Source organism: Crocuta crocuta, unplaced genomic scaffold (assembly GCF_008692635.1).
Source record: "Crocuta crocuta isolate KB4526 unplaced genomic scaffold, BGI_CrCroc_1.0 scaffold160, whole genome shotgun sequence".
NCBI classification, from domain to species: domain Eukaryota; kingdom Metazoa; phylum Chordata; class Mammalia; order Carnivora; family Hyaenidae; genus Crocuta; species Crocuta crocuta.
In genome coordinates, this window is record NW_027527591.1 from 4,962,330 (window position 1) to 4,976,816 (window position 14,487).

The 14,487-nt window shown below is 37.8% G+C and overlaps 1 protein-coding gene across 3 annotated transcripts in view; it reads right to left on the reverse strand.

The window, feature by feature from the left end:
- CCNYL1 (cyclin Y like 1) overlaps positions 1-14,487 on the reverse strand; it is a 34,345-nt gene that overhangs the window by 7,873 nt on the left and 11,985 nt on the right. For 2 of the 3 annotated variants that reach the window (XM_077771183.1, XM_077771175.1), the window contains 5 exons: positions 12,787-12,821; positions 7,251-7,351; positions 4,168-4,203; positions 1,929-1,980; positions 955-1,074 (listed from right to left, as the gene is read on the reverse strand). In XM_077771183.1, the coding sequence (XP_077627309.1) occupies positions 955-1,074; positions 1,929-1,980; positions 4,168-4,203; positions 7,251-7,351; positions 12,787-12,821 (344 nt within the window). The remainder of the gene's footprint in view (positions 1-954; positions 1,075-1,928; positions 1,981-4,167; positions 4,204-7,250; positions 7,352-12,786; positions 12,822-14,487) is intronic. The other variant, XM_077771184.1, reaches the window with a different exon arrangement.

The window sequence follows — 14,487 nt, forward strand, 5'->3', positions numbered from 1 at the left end:
CCTATGGACCATGCACGTGAGCTTCCACTAGAGGTTTGCTGTAGGGAAGATTAAAAATAAACCCAACCAGCTCTCTCTTAAAAAGGATTTATTCTGGAGTGGCTGGGTGGCTCAGTTGGTTAAATGTCCGACTTCGGCTCAGGTCACAATCTCACGGTTCGTGGGTTCGAGCCCCGCATTGGGCTCTGTGCTGACAGCTAGGTCACAGCCTAGAGGCTACTTTAGATTCTGTGTCTCCCTCTCTCTCTGACCCTCCCCTGCTCACACTGTCTCTCTTTCTCTCTCAGAAATAAATAAGACATTTTAAAAAAAAGGATTTATTTTTTCAAATGACAAAAATCCTACCACAGGAATTCTCAACGGCTACCCCAAAAGTCCCTTACACAGCTGTGGCTTAGCAGGCTGACCAGCAAAGCCTTTCCAAGTACTTCCGGCAGTATAACCCTAGGCAGCCTCCCAGGCGGGCACGAGAGGGCACCAGGGCTGGGTCAGCACCCATCGTCCCACAGTTCTCAACCAGGACACACAGCAGAACTGTGAGGGGAACACAGAGATAATGTGGGACTCAGCTGAGACTATACGGAGTGAGTGTCTGCCTGTGGACTGTCCCTATCTCAGCCCACACCCACCAGCACACCTATGTGTGAACGTGTGTGTGCTGCGTGTGCATCTGTGTCCTGAGGTATGAAGGGAGAAACCAGAAATCTCTCCTATTGCCTTTAATAGCAATTGTTTTGTGATGAGAAAAGCAATGGCAACATTTTAAAGAATGATTATTCTTAAACTCAAATTATATTAAGCTCAAATGTATGTATTTGACACTTTTAATAGGTTTCTCCTAATAAACTTCTGATGATCATTTCAGGAACCTACTTTTATGTGAACACCAGGACCATACCCTGTGCACAAGACAGAAATTTCTAAAGATGCTTTAGGAAAGAAGAAATATCTTACCAAAGTCACTATTGCACATTCAGCTGTTAGCTGTGCAGCGCTGAAAAGAGTACGAACAAATCTGTAAATAAATTTGTGCTCAGGATCATGCTTAAAGTATTCCTCTGGAACTTTTTCTCGCTGAAAGAAGAAAATGCAGTGTAAGTATCTGTCAAAGAAAAATACCTAAGTGCCCATAATAGAGCAGTCTTTATTTGTGCCCACATGCCCCTTAGAGTAACTTTGATTGGATGACATGTCTTTTAGTCTTTTAAATCTAAACAAGGGGATCTTAAAATACCATAGTGATTCAATACTCACCACCCTTCATTACAGAAAAATACAGACACAACCTCAGAAAATCTGTATATGTGTTCCTTTCTACTCCCCTCCCCTGCCACAGAAATCTATCCAAATGCAAACTATTTCTTGGCTGCAGAGTCTGCCTGTGCACACATGCCACACTGCTCTGCAGGCACCTTTGAAACACCACCCTCAGCTCCTGGCAAGCACAAGGCTCTATGTGTGCGCTGACATACGCCACGGTCACCAGCCACCTGTGCCCGTAGGGTACCTGAGGAAGTGACTTTTAAAGCTGTTATTTTAAATGATTTCAAATTTAAATAGTCTTCTTAATTGTTTTCAGAGATCATAACATATTTGTTAGGTTTATTTATAAATACTTATATATAGTTTGATGTTACTGAAAATTATCTTTTAAAAAGATCTATTTTCTGTTACTTGAGTATGTTACTCACTTCAGCCCACTAATTAGACAAAGCTGTAACTCCGTTCTTACTCCTGCTTATCCCTTCTACAACATTCCTTTTGTGACATGGTGACACAACAAAGGGTAGGGAAGAAGACTAAAGATGATTTTGGCTTCAAGCTGGAGGGAGTAATTTTCTTCTAGCAATGAATTTCAAATGAAATCAGCATGAAATAAACATAACTGCATGAGAGAAAAATACAACTTCAATAAAACTGACACTTACTGTGAGTGGATGTGACCTCTCATCAAAAATATCCAAGGATCTATTTGCATCTCTATAAAATAAGAATATGCATTTTAAAAATTAATTCAAGAATTAATATCTTAGTAATATATCTGCTGGGAGGAGAGAGGGGAGTGGAAGAAGCTTAAACTTCCAACAAAGCAGCAGTTTTATAAATTAGTCTGTATTCTGGCCCTAAGAGGGTTTCCTGACCTCTTTTTGCTCACCCATCAAGTTCTGTGAAATCTTTCCTACCAGGACCAGCCAAGCCAGTGTCCTTTAACCCCGACTTTCCCTAGCTAGCAATGCTTTTGAATCCAATACATTTTCACTTCTCTAACCCCACACTGGAACACACAGGAACATTTCATAAAGCATTAGTGGTGGGCAGCAAGGTCTTCAGAATTTTAATAAATGTGACTATGAAATTCATGTTTTTCCCCTGTTTTTTCCTCCCTGTGGTTCTCTATATTACATACTCTTATCATTTCTCTTAAATAGCTTGAGTTAAAAATGTAGTCTTTCTCTTAAGTCTTTTTGTTTAAAAGTCCACCACACTAACACGCTGTGCTCATTTAAGCAGTGGTTCTCCAAGTGTGGCCTCTGCGCCTCTAGGCTTCCCCCGTTCAGACCCGGGAAGTCAGAACTGAGAGAAATATTAAAGACATTACTTGCTCATACACTTTTGACATTTGCAGCGATCATATAAAAATAAAAGGGAGTAAAACTCCTGGGTTCTGAGCATGAATCAAGGCAGGTGTGGTACCCAACTGTACCTAGTCATTCTAGTCTTCACTGCCACTTGCAGTTGAAAAAAAAATTATGCTTTACCTAAGAACATCTTCGGTAAAGCAGGAAATCTGAACATTGTTATTAAGCTTTGAGCCTTCTAATATTCTGAATAAGCAGAAAGTAAATATGAAACACTTCCGCATACTGAAAGATAATTAAGGAAAAGCACTTGAGAGTTAGCTGTAAGCTGAACAAGCTGCTTTTTCCATAGAGAACCACCTTTATTTGAAAGTACAACTGATAGTCATTCTCTTAAAAATGAACAAAATGAGGGGTGCCCAGCTGACTCAGTTGGTAGAACAGTGACTCTGGATCACAGGGTCATGAGTTCAAGCCCCATGCTGGGCACAGAGTTTATTTCAAAATAAAATTAAAGATTTTCTGTAAAAAATGGACAAAGTGAACCTGAAGCACCAAGGAAACAGCTAAAGTATTTGTTGTCAATGATAAAATTCAGGTTATCAAGCTAAAAAATCAGGATTTTGGAAACCTTTCAAGGTGAGCTGCAGCTACTGTAAGCTTGATAGCTTCTCAATACCTAAAAGACTTTTCTGGTAAGACTGGTGGTGATACTAACCAAAGTGAGTTTTTGATACTATATAGAGAAATGTGAACTAGTACTTTCCAACCGACCAATGCAAAATATTATAAAATCACCTACAGGTAAAAGATCCACTCGGTGTGCAAGATAGATCAATGGGTACTCACAAAGTACAAGTTCACGGATATGATTTAAAATTCTGTTATAATTAAGAAACTAGCACTTGTGGGCTTCTGGTACAGTATCATAGAACCTCCACAATTATCTGAAGGCTTTAAAAGCACACTTTTCCCAACTACGTATCTGAGCGAGGCCAGGTCTTCTTCATATTGTCTCTTCAAAACAAATCACTGAAGACAAACAGGGTATGAGAATGAGCTGTCTTCTATTAAGCCAGATAGTAAAGAGATTTGCAAAACTGTAAATCAATGACATACTTTTCACTCTTTTGTTGTGGAAAACAGCTACTTTTTAATTAAAAATATGATTTATGTTAACACTGGGCTTCCCAATCAGGGATGATTTTGTTCCCCAGGGGACATTTGGCCATGTGTGGAGACAGGGAGAGGGTGCTCCTGGCATCTAGTGAGCTGAGGCCAGGTATACTGCTGAACATCCTATAATGTGCAGGACTATCCCCCCAAACAAAGAAGTATCTAGCTCAAAAGTCCAATGGTGTCATAAAACCATGTTTTTAACATACAGTGGATTTAATTTTTAAATTCTCAAATCTGAGTCCTAATACAGTAAATATTAATATAACCCAGAGGAACAAATACTCTTTGGGTCTTCAATATTGTAATAAAAGTACTCTATAAGCTTACTCTAATGATATCTATAGCTGTTACCCAACCCTAAACTTGATATCTTGGCTGGAATAACAAGACAGGTTTTAAAAGAGCTCACCTGTTCTTTATGTGGTAATATATTGCTAAGGTCACACTGTGGAGGGAAAAAGAAAATTTTAGCAATTAATTTTATCATGTTAGGCATGACGACATTTTTAAAAAGGAGTTTGGGGAGAGAAGATCTTCCCAGGGGCCTAGTGGCCCTGAAATCCTCTAATTCAGAATAGTTTATATGGGCACTTTCCCCTTTGTTTTAAGCTCGTTGGCTTTGGCAAAAATAGGAGGACCAAACTGCTAAATAAAATAAACTTGTCAGAAGACAAGTTTTGGTTGTTAATTGCAAATTATACATTTATTACATATTTTCCCTGTCATTTGTCCTTCTACCCACAGACTCTTTCCTCCTGTACAAGTTTTATCATTTGTACACATGCTTAAATATAAACCACATGGTAATTTTTGTATTTAAAAAAAAAAAAAGGTTAGACCCTGCATTTTAATTGATTTAGTTCGCTATCCACCAACCCACACATTTTCCATTATTTCCCTAAGAGTAAATTAAAGTGTTCTACACCAGATAAAGTCATTTAAAATCACTTTTGCATAATTAGAAAATTTAATGGCAAATAGAAATACCCACAAATCAATGATAGGTCTAGCTACCCCGAAATAAGCGGTGTTAACAATGCAGCATCATACTACACAGTATAATACTTGATGACAAGTATTTCCAAATTAGTTTGACTAAAACATTAATGAACAGATAGGTATAAGTCCCTCAGACACTCTCTAAGTCACTATAGTCCTAAGTTATTCACAGATGTTTCGTATTTGGCAACAAAGGGATTCTCTCGGTTAAGTTACATGCTTCCCTTTGCCCCCAAAGTATCTAAAATGAAGCTCAAAACAATTGAGGGAAGGCAAATCTGAATTTTAACTAGGTCTGTAGAATATGAGCACTTGTAAAAAGGCCTATGTTATTAGCATCAAAGATGGATACTTCTATAGTGCTTCAAACAGTTTCAACTTCAATTTGATTTTAAGATCACAGAATTCAAAGTTCTATGATGAAAAGCACCACTAAACCCATGTAGCATTTAATTAAACAACCCATTTTACCAATAAGGAACCAAGGTTTAAAACTGACTTGCCCAAAGCCCCACAGATGGGTGGAAGCTGTTCCCATTCCCCTACACTCTAACCAGGCAGGGGTTCCCCGAGCTTTCTGCTCACTGGGATCCCCGGAGGAGCTTGGGGCATTGCCGGGCAATGTAACTGGCACTGGGTAGGACCTGGGCATCAGAAGGGCTTTTAAAGGTCCCCAGGTGACTGCAATGTGCAACAAAATCTGGGAATGAATGATTCATCTAGGATGCTTTTTGTCCATATAATTATGCGCCCTATCCTTCCTCAGCCTATCAAAAGGCCACTTGTGAGAGTGCTGTGGGGGAGGGGGAAATGCATGTATTTGGAAACACAGGTCCTGAAAAAAGTGGCCTGGTTCTAATAGCCCCCCCGCACTGAGAACAATGTACTACCCCAACATAAACATTTTTCAAAATCATTCCTAAAAGCCAATTTGCCCTATTAATTTTCCCAGTAAGCCTTTATTTCCCCAATAATGAATGTACTGAATTAATATTTTTAAAACTTAGAGCAAATTAAACTTAATGCACTTCCACAAATTAGACTAAGTTGGGAGAAACAAGCACGAAACCTACTTGTCTGAGCAAGGTTAATCTTTAGAACGACTTTTAAATTATATACTAAAACATCAGAATCTTTTGAACTCAAAAGCTGGGGACTGTAGCCAAAGTAAAGTGTTCTTTTACACATGGATTTAGTGTCTTGGCTGAATAAAAACATTCAGTGATTACTTGTTAGGGACCAAAGCTCAGGACTTTAGACTTTTGGGGCTCAGTTTTTTCTGAAACACAATTTGATCTCAACTACTGTTATTTACGAGGGAGAGAGGAAAGTCACATTATTATGATTGTGAACCTGCTGTTTTTCATTAAAATGGAAGTTACTGATAATTTAAGTAGCTGAAAAAGTTTGGTATGTTAGAAAAAAAATTAAGTAAAACAGCTCATTATTTTTAAGACTGAAAAATAAAATTAAAGATGAGAATATTAAGATTTTGAAGTAGTGTTTGCATACTGGGTTCTGGGAAATCCACACTCCAGTCTCCAAGAGCCATTAATAAATGTTCCTTGGCCAATCAGGAAGCTGCATCCTGTTTTAGGTTTTCCTCTCTTAAATAAGCTTGAAAGGTTCATCTTTAGGGTGCCCTGAAAGTGTAACTCCAATTGTGGATTATACAGTGCTCTTAGAAATTAAGGAATACTTTCATCACAATGCTGTTCATGTGTGCTAAACTATAAACCTGACCAGCTAGGTTTCTAAGACCATCTCTGTTCTCTGCTGCAGTCTTCTTATATATGGACTGATATAGTGGCCTGGAGATATATTTCTATATCTATACACACATATAAAATTAAAAATTAAGTATATCTATTAAATTAAAATTCTCAGTTAAGTAAATCTCATCCATAAAGCTTGAGAATTTGTTCCTTAAGATTGGTTCAGTATTTATTTTCCCCCTCTTTGAGAGACAGGAATGAGAAGTTAATTTTCATACAGAAATAGTGCAGGGAAAAAAAATGCATGAGGGAAAATCTGAAATCCAATTCAACTTAAATGCAGATACACTCTGGTGCCAGTAGGGGACAAACTGCTCCTTCTTTCGAGAGTAGCTTCCAAAGTAAGACACATTGTTTTAGGTTTATAACTCATAAAGAAAGGCTTTTTCCTAGAAATACCCAATAAAAAAGCACCTCTCCCCTTCTTCATCACATTCAACAATGTCTCAGCAACAGAAATGTATCAAGTAAGAGGTGTACTTTTTCTGGGATTTCTTATTTGCTAACTGGCTTTCCCTTCCACCATGCATTCTAAGATTAAAATGGAAATTGAAATATTCATATTTAGGTCCTTGAAAGCAATATAAAAGGGACACCAGTTTCTTAACCTGGTTGCTGAAAAGGACAATCAAGTGACTGAAATGACCAAGTACGGCTAGGATGCTTTTTTAGCATAAGGGGTCTGTCACTCAGCCCTTGGCAACCTAGTTGTACTCACCATTTTATTGTGGTTCTAAGATTAGGCTGGCTGACTGTGCTGTCATCTAGAAATATTGTTGAGCATGAGCTATACTTTTTAGTAAGCTGCCCTGGAGATACCTGAAGGGGAAGGGAAATAGAAGAAAATGTCACAGTAAGTTAAACCTATAAAAGTGTGTTTTTTCCTCGGTTAAAATGTCAAACGATAAAGCATTAAGTTTTTTCTCATACTTCATGAGCTGCCTGAGTGTGCTAGCATGTGCAGCTCTCTGGGAAACCCAGTGGAGATTCTAACTTCCCACATGAGGTTTAAGGAATGGGTTATGAACTACTGCCCTTGATAAAATTACCTATTACCAAACCTGCTATTATAAATCCCTTTTATAATTATGTAAAAAGTTTAGAATAAAATTTCAGTGGTTTTTCTTAAGCAATGAAAAGCACCTGAGACTGACTTTCTACTATTCATTTACTACAATAAAATGTAATGCCTTATAGAATATTGATGCAAGAACATTTTATTGCAGTAAATGAAAGCCAACAACAAATGTGTCAGCAGAGAAGAGAGGGTGATGAAACAAATGTTCTGGAGTCATAGGCTGTTTGTACCAGGGCTGCTCTATCACTAACAAGCAAAGGGGGCCATAGGTCTCTCTACGCCTCAGTTTCCTTATTTGGAGGGTAAGAGAGTATTGCTTTAAGACTCTCTCACATCCCAAAACAGATTTAAACAGCTTATGACAATTTAACTTTAACTTCATGTATGAATAAGACTGCCATCACATTACTCAAGTGAGAACCTCAGAATACTCTCCATTTATTTAAAACTTTTTAATTAATTCTATTCTATTCTATAAATGCCTGCCTCACTCGTGCTGCTCTCTTTGCCTACAATGACTTCTTCTTCCTCCATGTCCCAGCAAGCTTGATCCCCTTCACCTCCAAGGATACTTCTGCCGGCAGCCACACCACAAAACTTCTTTTCTGTACACTCACACATCTCATCTGCCACTTGTTACAAGCTGCCAACTGCCAGCAGGGTGTCCCCCTCCTAAGAAAGTAAGCTTCTCCAGGGAAAGGAGGACTCTTACTCCTCCCACCTCCAGCTGCTGAGCACAGAATCTGGGACAAATCAGGAGCTCCCTAAGTGTTTGACAAATTATTTAAAATCAATTACAGTTGGAAGGTAAATCTTACTACAGACACAAATTTATCTGCAGAATTTATCTGCAAATGGTGTCAGAGAGGTGACAATGAACTTTGGGAGACCCTCTATCCAATAAATTATCTTTAAAACACTTTAGAAGTATCCATTTATCTGTGAAGAGCCTGGGTATACAGCAGCAGTCAAATACTGAAATAGCCTAAACTCTGATAGGACAAATCTCTTCCTTAAAGTAAGGCCAATAAACCAAATCCTAGTCACTGTGAGAAGTTAAAATAGTAGCATTCGATACCACAGAATACCAACAATTTTAGTGCTTAGTTTTGCTGGGTTTTATTTTTGCTTCTGATTTTTACTAATTCAGATGAGCCTTCCTTCCTATTAATATAAAATAGGGTTTGCACGGTCTCACTCTCTCCCACCAGTGTCCCCCTCAAATAATGACAGATGGGGCAGGGAAAAAAATCTAGTTGATACTTTTTAAATTACAGAGCATTTAAAAACTGCCAATAGCCACTAATCACAAATATCCACATGGTATATAAAAACAACACTTTGCTGATTTCAGATGTTTTACTGCAAAGACATTTACTTAATAAAAAGTTCCAGACATTTTTGAAAAGTATCACTAACTTCTCCTCCAAACCAGAAATGTTCAACTGTATCTAAAACTGTTACGTTCCTTAAGCTATTCAGCTAATACTTAATTTAACAATCTTGAAAAATACAGCATGAAAAACGAAAATTCATTTATTTAAATACTTTTATTCTAGGGGCGCCTGGGTTGCTCAGTCCATTCTGCATCTGACTTCGGCTCAGGTCATGATGTCGCAGTTTGTGGGTTCAAACCCCGCAGTGGGCTCTATGCTGACAGCTCAGAGCCTGGAGCCTGCTTCAGATTCTGTGTCTCCCTCTTTCTGTCCCTTCCCTGCTCATGCTGGGTCTCTCAAAAATAAATAAATGTTAAAAAAATGTTCTAAATGGAAGAAAGTTATGTTTTTAGGTCACTACTACCAGGGTATAATATGGTGTATATTACATCATAAGAAAAGTCAATTCTGACCACAAACCTACACTGAGGAGCTATAAAAAGAACATGAAGAAAATGCACCAAAGTATAGACTAGTTGGTAGAGCTTTGGGTTATATTCACTCCCACTTCCCTCCATTAAAAATTTTTTTCTGAGGTGCCTGAGTGGCTTAGTCAGTTAAGTGTCTGACTTTGGCTCAGGTCATAATCTCATGGTTTGTGGATTCGAGCCCCACATCGGGCTCTGTGCTGACAGCTCAGAGCCTGGAGCCTAGTTTGGATTCTATGTCTGCCTCTCTCTCTGCTCCTCCCCCACTCACACTCTGTCTCTCAAAAACACACGTTTAAAAAAATATATTTTTCTATTACAAATGTATATTGGTTTGTCTTTGAAAATATTAGTGTGAAACATCAAGAAATTTTAATTAGATGTGGCCTTATAGCCATATTGGGCAGGGGGGGAGTTAGTGAATCAGGAACTTACAGTCCACTGACTAGATCTAACCAAAGAAACACTGAACACTTCTCCATCAGTCCAGGCTTACTCTTCAGTATTCGGTAATATCCAGTATTCAACTACAGGGTGGCAGAATTAAGTCTCTGAGCAAAGCCTGGATATATTAGCTGTAATTATTTATTAGCTTAAAATTAGCTGAAATTTTAAGACAATTGTCTTTTATGTTTACTGTTGGTGGCTTACAGCCTCAACAAACAGAGTTATAAAATGCAAATACTTAAAAAAAAAATCGGGCAGCAAAAAACAGTATTGGCAGATAGTGCTCACAGATATTATTTCCGTGGTCACTAGAATAGACAAAGACAGGATTTATCTTTATTCAAGACTAACAGAATAGGTGGGCTTTTACAATCTTTACAACAAAAGGAAGAGGTTATTTCATAGACTTAAGGTTCAATGGTAAAGACTAGATAATAAGTCTCGGAAGTCACAACCCAAGCGTTACCATCAAAGGTCAAGTACCTATTGAAATCCTGCCCCCACCCACTAACTTTTCCATTGTGCCTACTGCTGAAGTTCACTTTTGTGTCTCCCCTTTTCCACAGGACAAGTTTTGTCTTTTTCACAATAAAACTTAAAAATTCTCTGCACTTTATGCATTAATAAAAACTAGGTTTTATCTATGTTGCACATTAATGGGACAATATGACAGGATCCATGGTTTGAATTCTTAATCAAAGCCTTACTAGTAGAAAAGTATAATATGCTAATTATAGAGATAACCAAAAATTATTATGCCTGATTTAATAGAATTAATTATATCAAATTAAAACAGATTCTGAGTTACACATGGTAGACAATCACATATCTATTTCTGCTCCCTCTCCTTTCAGAGGTTATACACAACACAGGATGAACACCAGGTGATGTGCAATGTTTGAAAGATGACAAGACTAGACAGAGGGAAAGGGGTGGCAGGTGAAATGGAAGAACACAGAAAACACAACTGGGATACCTAGAGACTGGGACAGGAATAAGAAAGACAGTTTGTCTTACAGAACCCAAGGCAGGCTCAGAATTCAGAGGCTCAGCCCCCAAATCTCCACAGTGAGGCCCATCAGGTAACAAGTGCTTCCAATGAGATCTGAGACAGGCAGGGACCACCATACATTTAAGAGAAGCCTCCAACAAGAGACTGAAACAGGAAAAAGCAATCGGTAGGAATGATAAAATTAAGAAGCAAATGGAAACTTAAAAAATTCTTAAAGGCCCTCAGAAAGACAAGAAATTGCATGGTGAAAGAATTAAAATGCTGTAAAAAATGCCAGAAGAGACCTTTATAAATTAGAAATAAGACAAAACTAAGTACTGGAGAGAAGGCTCAGAGCATAAAGTCAAGAAAATCTCTAGGAAGTAGAACAAAAAGACAAAATGGAAATTAGAAGGGGAAAAGATTAGAGATCCATGCAGCAATACTGGTCTAAGAGGTCCAACATCTGAATAACAGAAAATACCAGAACAGAATGAATGAATGAATAAACGAAGGAATGAATGAACTCACTAGGAGGAGGAATGATCTGCAGACTTACTGGCTCCAGTAAAATGAAAAGGTCCATACTAAACCATATTATGAAATTTCAGAATTCTAGGGGCAGGGAAGGCACTAAAACATTCCAGAGAAAGAAGGGATGAGGAAACAATGATTGAAAAAATCAATAATGTGCAATGTATCATACAATGTCAAGAGATTTATGAGCAACACTGTAAATGAGAAGACAACAGAGAAATGTCTGTAGAACTGCAAAAATTAGCTTCAACCTAGAATTCTATACTTTCTCAAACAGCAGGAGTTTGAGAGAGGCTAGGTCTCTAAAAATTTCTGCCCATTCCTGGAAAAATGCACTCCAGTAAAACAAGGGCATATAGCAAGACAAAAGGAAACAGAGAATCTAGGACATAGGGGATCCAACACATGACAGCAGTTATGTGAGCTCCCAGATGACTTCAAGGAGATATCCTAGGAAAACAGACACAGAGCTGGCGTAGCAGAAACCAGTCTACTCTATTGGAGTAGAATGACAAAAGGCTGTCTCCAAGAAAAAAAATCGAGCAGATGTGTTTTAGTAAACGAAAAAAATTTTTGATAGACATGTGACAAATGTTACAGCATTTGGGGGAGGGGGAAATAGCTGTTAGAAAATAGGCAAGTGAATATCAATTCCACAAAAAAAGGGGGAGGGGGGGATGTGAAAGTAGGAAGTCCCGCCAGGAAGCTAAGTACAGCATTTGGCTGAGTGAGATCATGCTGGCTAGGAAAATGGGGCCTGGATTACCCTGGAGAAGTGCAGAAGTGCTCGGGTTTCAGAAATGTTTAAGAGAAAGAATTAAGCGTATACAGGAGAAGGCACAGGCAGAGAACTAGATGGCTCAGCAGTGAGTATCTGCATAGTCATAACAGAACACCGATGCTGATTTAATAAGAACCATGATACAGGCTGAGGGACAGAGGGAGGGAGGTAAGGCCAAGGTGAGTGAGGGAGCTAAGCTTTCCCCTGGCAGGACAGGAAGTCAGTAAGAGTGCTACAAATTAACTTAGTGTATTTTTGTTACTTTGGTTAAAAAATAATATTAAAAAATTAAGGCAAACAAACTGACCGTGGAACTTTATACCACAATCATGTTATTAAAACTTAAGTCAAATGTCAGAACCCTTAAGAAATAAGTCCTACTAAGCCAAAGAATTTCCTGAATACATCTCATAATGAGGAAAATAGAAGAGATTTAGAAAATCTACAAAAAGAGGTCCACACTAACAGTTCTGGATCCATTACATATTTTTAGGAACAATAGCAGACACACTTTTCATTTTTTTTTTTTTTTTTAACTTTTCAACTGTTTACTTACATGGTTTAAATGGTTGCTCTTCCTCTTTTCTCGCACTAAGAATAAAAAAGATTAACTGATCAATTCTGATACAAATGTCACAGAAAAGTTAAAAGTAGCTGCTAATTACCTGATGGATTACCAACATACAAAATGAGATAGAATTCCATTTTTAAAATATAATTTCCAACAAAATTCAGAATTTAAATCACCTAGAAAGATGAATCTTATAAAGTAAAACTGAAAGACTTAGTTTTACTTTCTGACTTAACAGACATTCTCTGTTAGGTACAAATGAAAGGCTCCCCATGTACAAAAAAAAAAAAGGAGAAAGCAAACTACACCAGGTAGAAAATTTAGCTAATAAAAATGTTTATCTCTTCCATATCTGAACCACTACACAGTGGTGTTTTCTCATTCTATATTTATATGTAACTAACTTTAATTACCAGGATCTGACAGCTCTAAGAACCAGTCTCTAGCCAGGCTCTAATCTCTAGATGCATCAATATCCTGGAAGCATCCTGAAGCACTTACTGGTAATCTACTAATATACCTTACTAAAAAAATAAATGGGTCATTACACAACTGGGAAGTAATCTATATTAAATTTATATTTTAATGAGTATGCTAACCTAACTGAATATATCTACAGCATACAAAATCACTTTGCTCTAAAAAAGGCAGCGGTAAAATAAAAAGGTCCAATGAGGGTCTTGGGCCACACTTTGTTTCCCACACTGGCCCCCCCTTTAATGTGGGGTGATATCAGCACACCTTCCTTATTACTGAGGAGAAAGAGATGAGATAGCTTTGCTTTTACTGTCTCCACACTGTCTCTATCACGTGGGCACCCATGTTTCTGGATGAATCCAAGATATACAGCAATCCTAACCAGAAGTCATCTGCTCAGGATAGGCTAAGTACATACCTATGAACATTCAGGTTAAAAAAACCCCCATTATTTATTGTGTTGCATCACTTCAAATATTATGGAACCCTCACTTCTTCTATTTCTGTCATAATCAACTGAGAAACGTGGTCATGTATGGCTCTTTAGTTCAAATAAACAAGGATTTAACATAACATTAAGGAAAATAAGAGGAGAGCAGGAGTGCTGAGAAGTCTACAGTTCAGACTCATTCTAAGTCAAGGGCACAGGCAATGTATACTAGCTTCACTTGTGGAAGCTAACCTTCTAGGAAACCCCACAGGGTATGTCTATTCCTACATATCCTGGCACATCACTACATTAGGATGAGAAAGTTTTGAATAGCTCAAAAGTTCTGAGTAGCATAACTGTGGATGTGACATAAGCTTGTTTGGTTGAGCACTGTGTAAAATGGGGCCAGAATCACAGATTTACTCTCTATACATAAATTTTTTTAATTTGTTAAATGAAAACCTAACTATGGCCTAAATCCTATCACTCATCTTTAAAATGTGTGCCCTTTGGAACAAGGAGAAAAGGTCAAAGAGGTATGGAGAGTTAGACCACATCTAAATCCTGTAGTCAATCGACTATGTCGATAAAGAGGCAGCAAATGTGTAAACAGTCTACGTGACCCGCTAACTAAATCAGTGACAACTGAAGTATATCATCACATATTAAAATAATAAGTGAATACATGAAAAAGTGAAATACTTAAACCAATGTATGAGTTCTAGGTGCTTTCTATAATACACAAAACAAAGACAGTTTTCAATCTTTTTTTTTTTAGA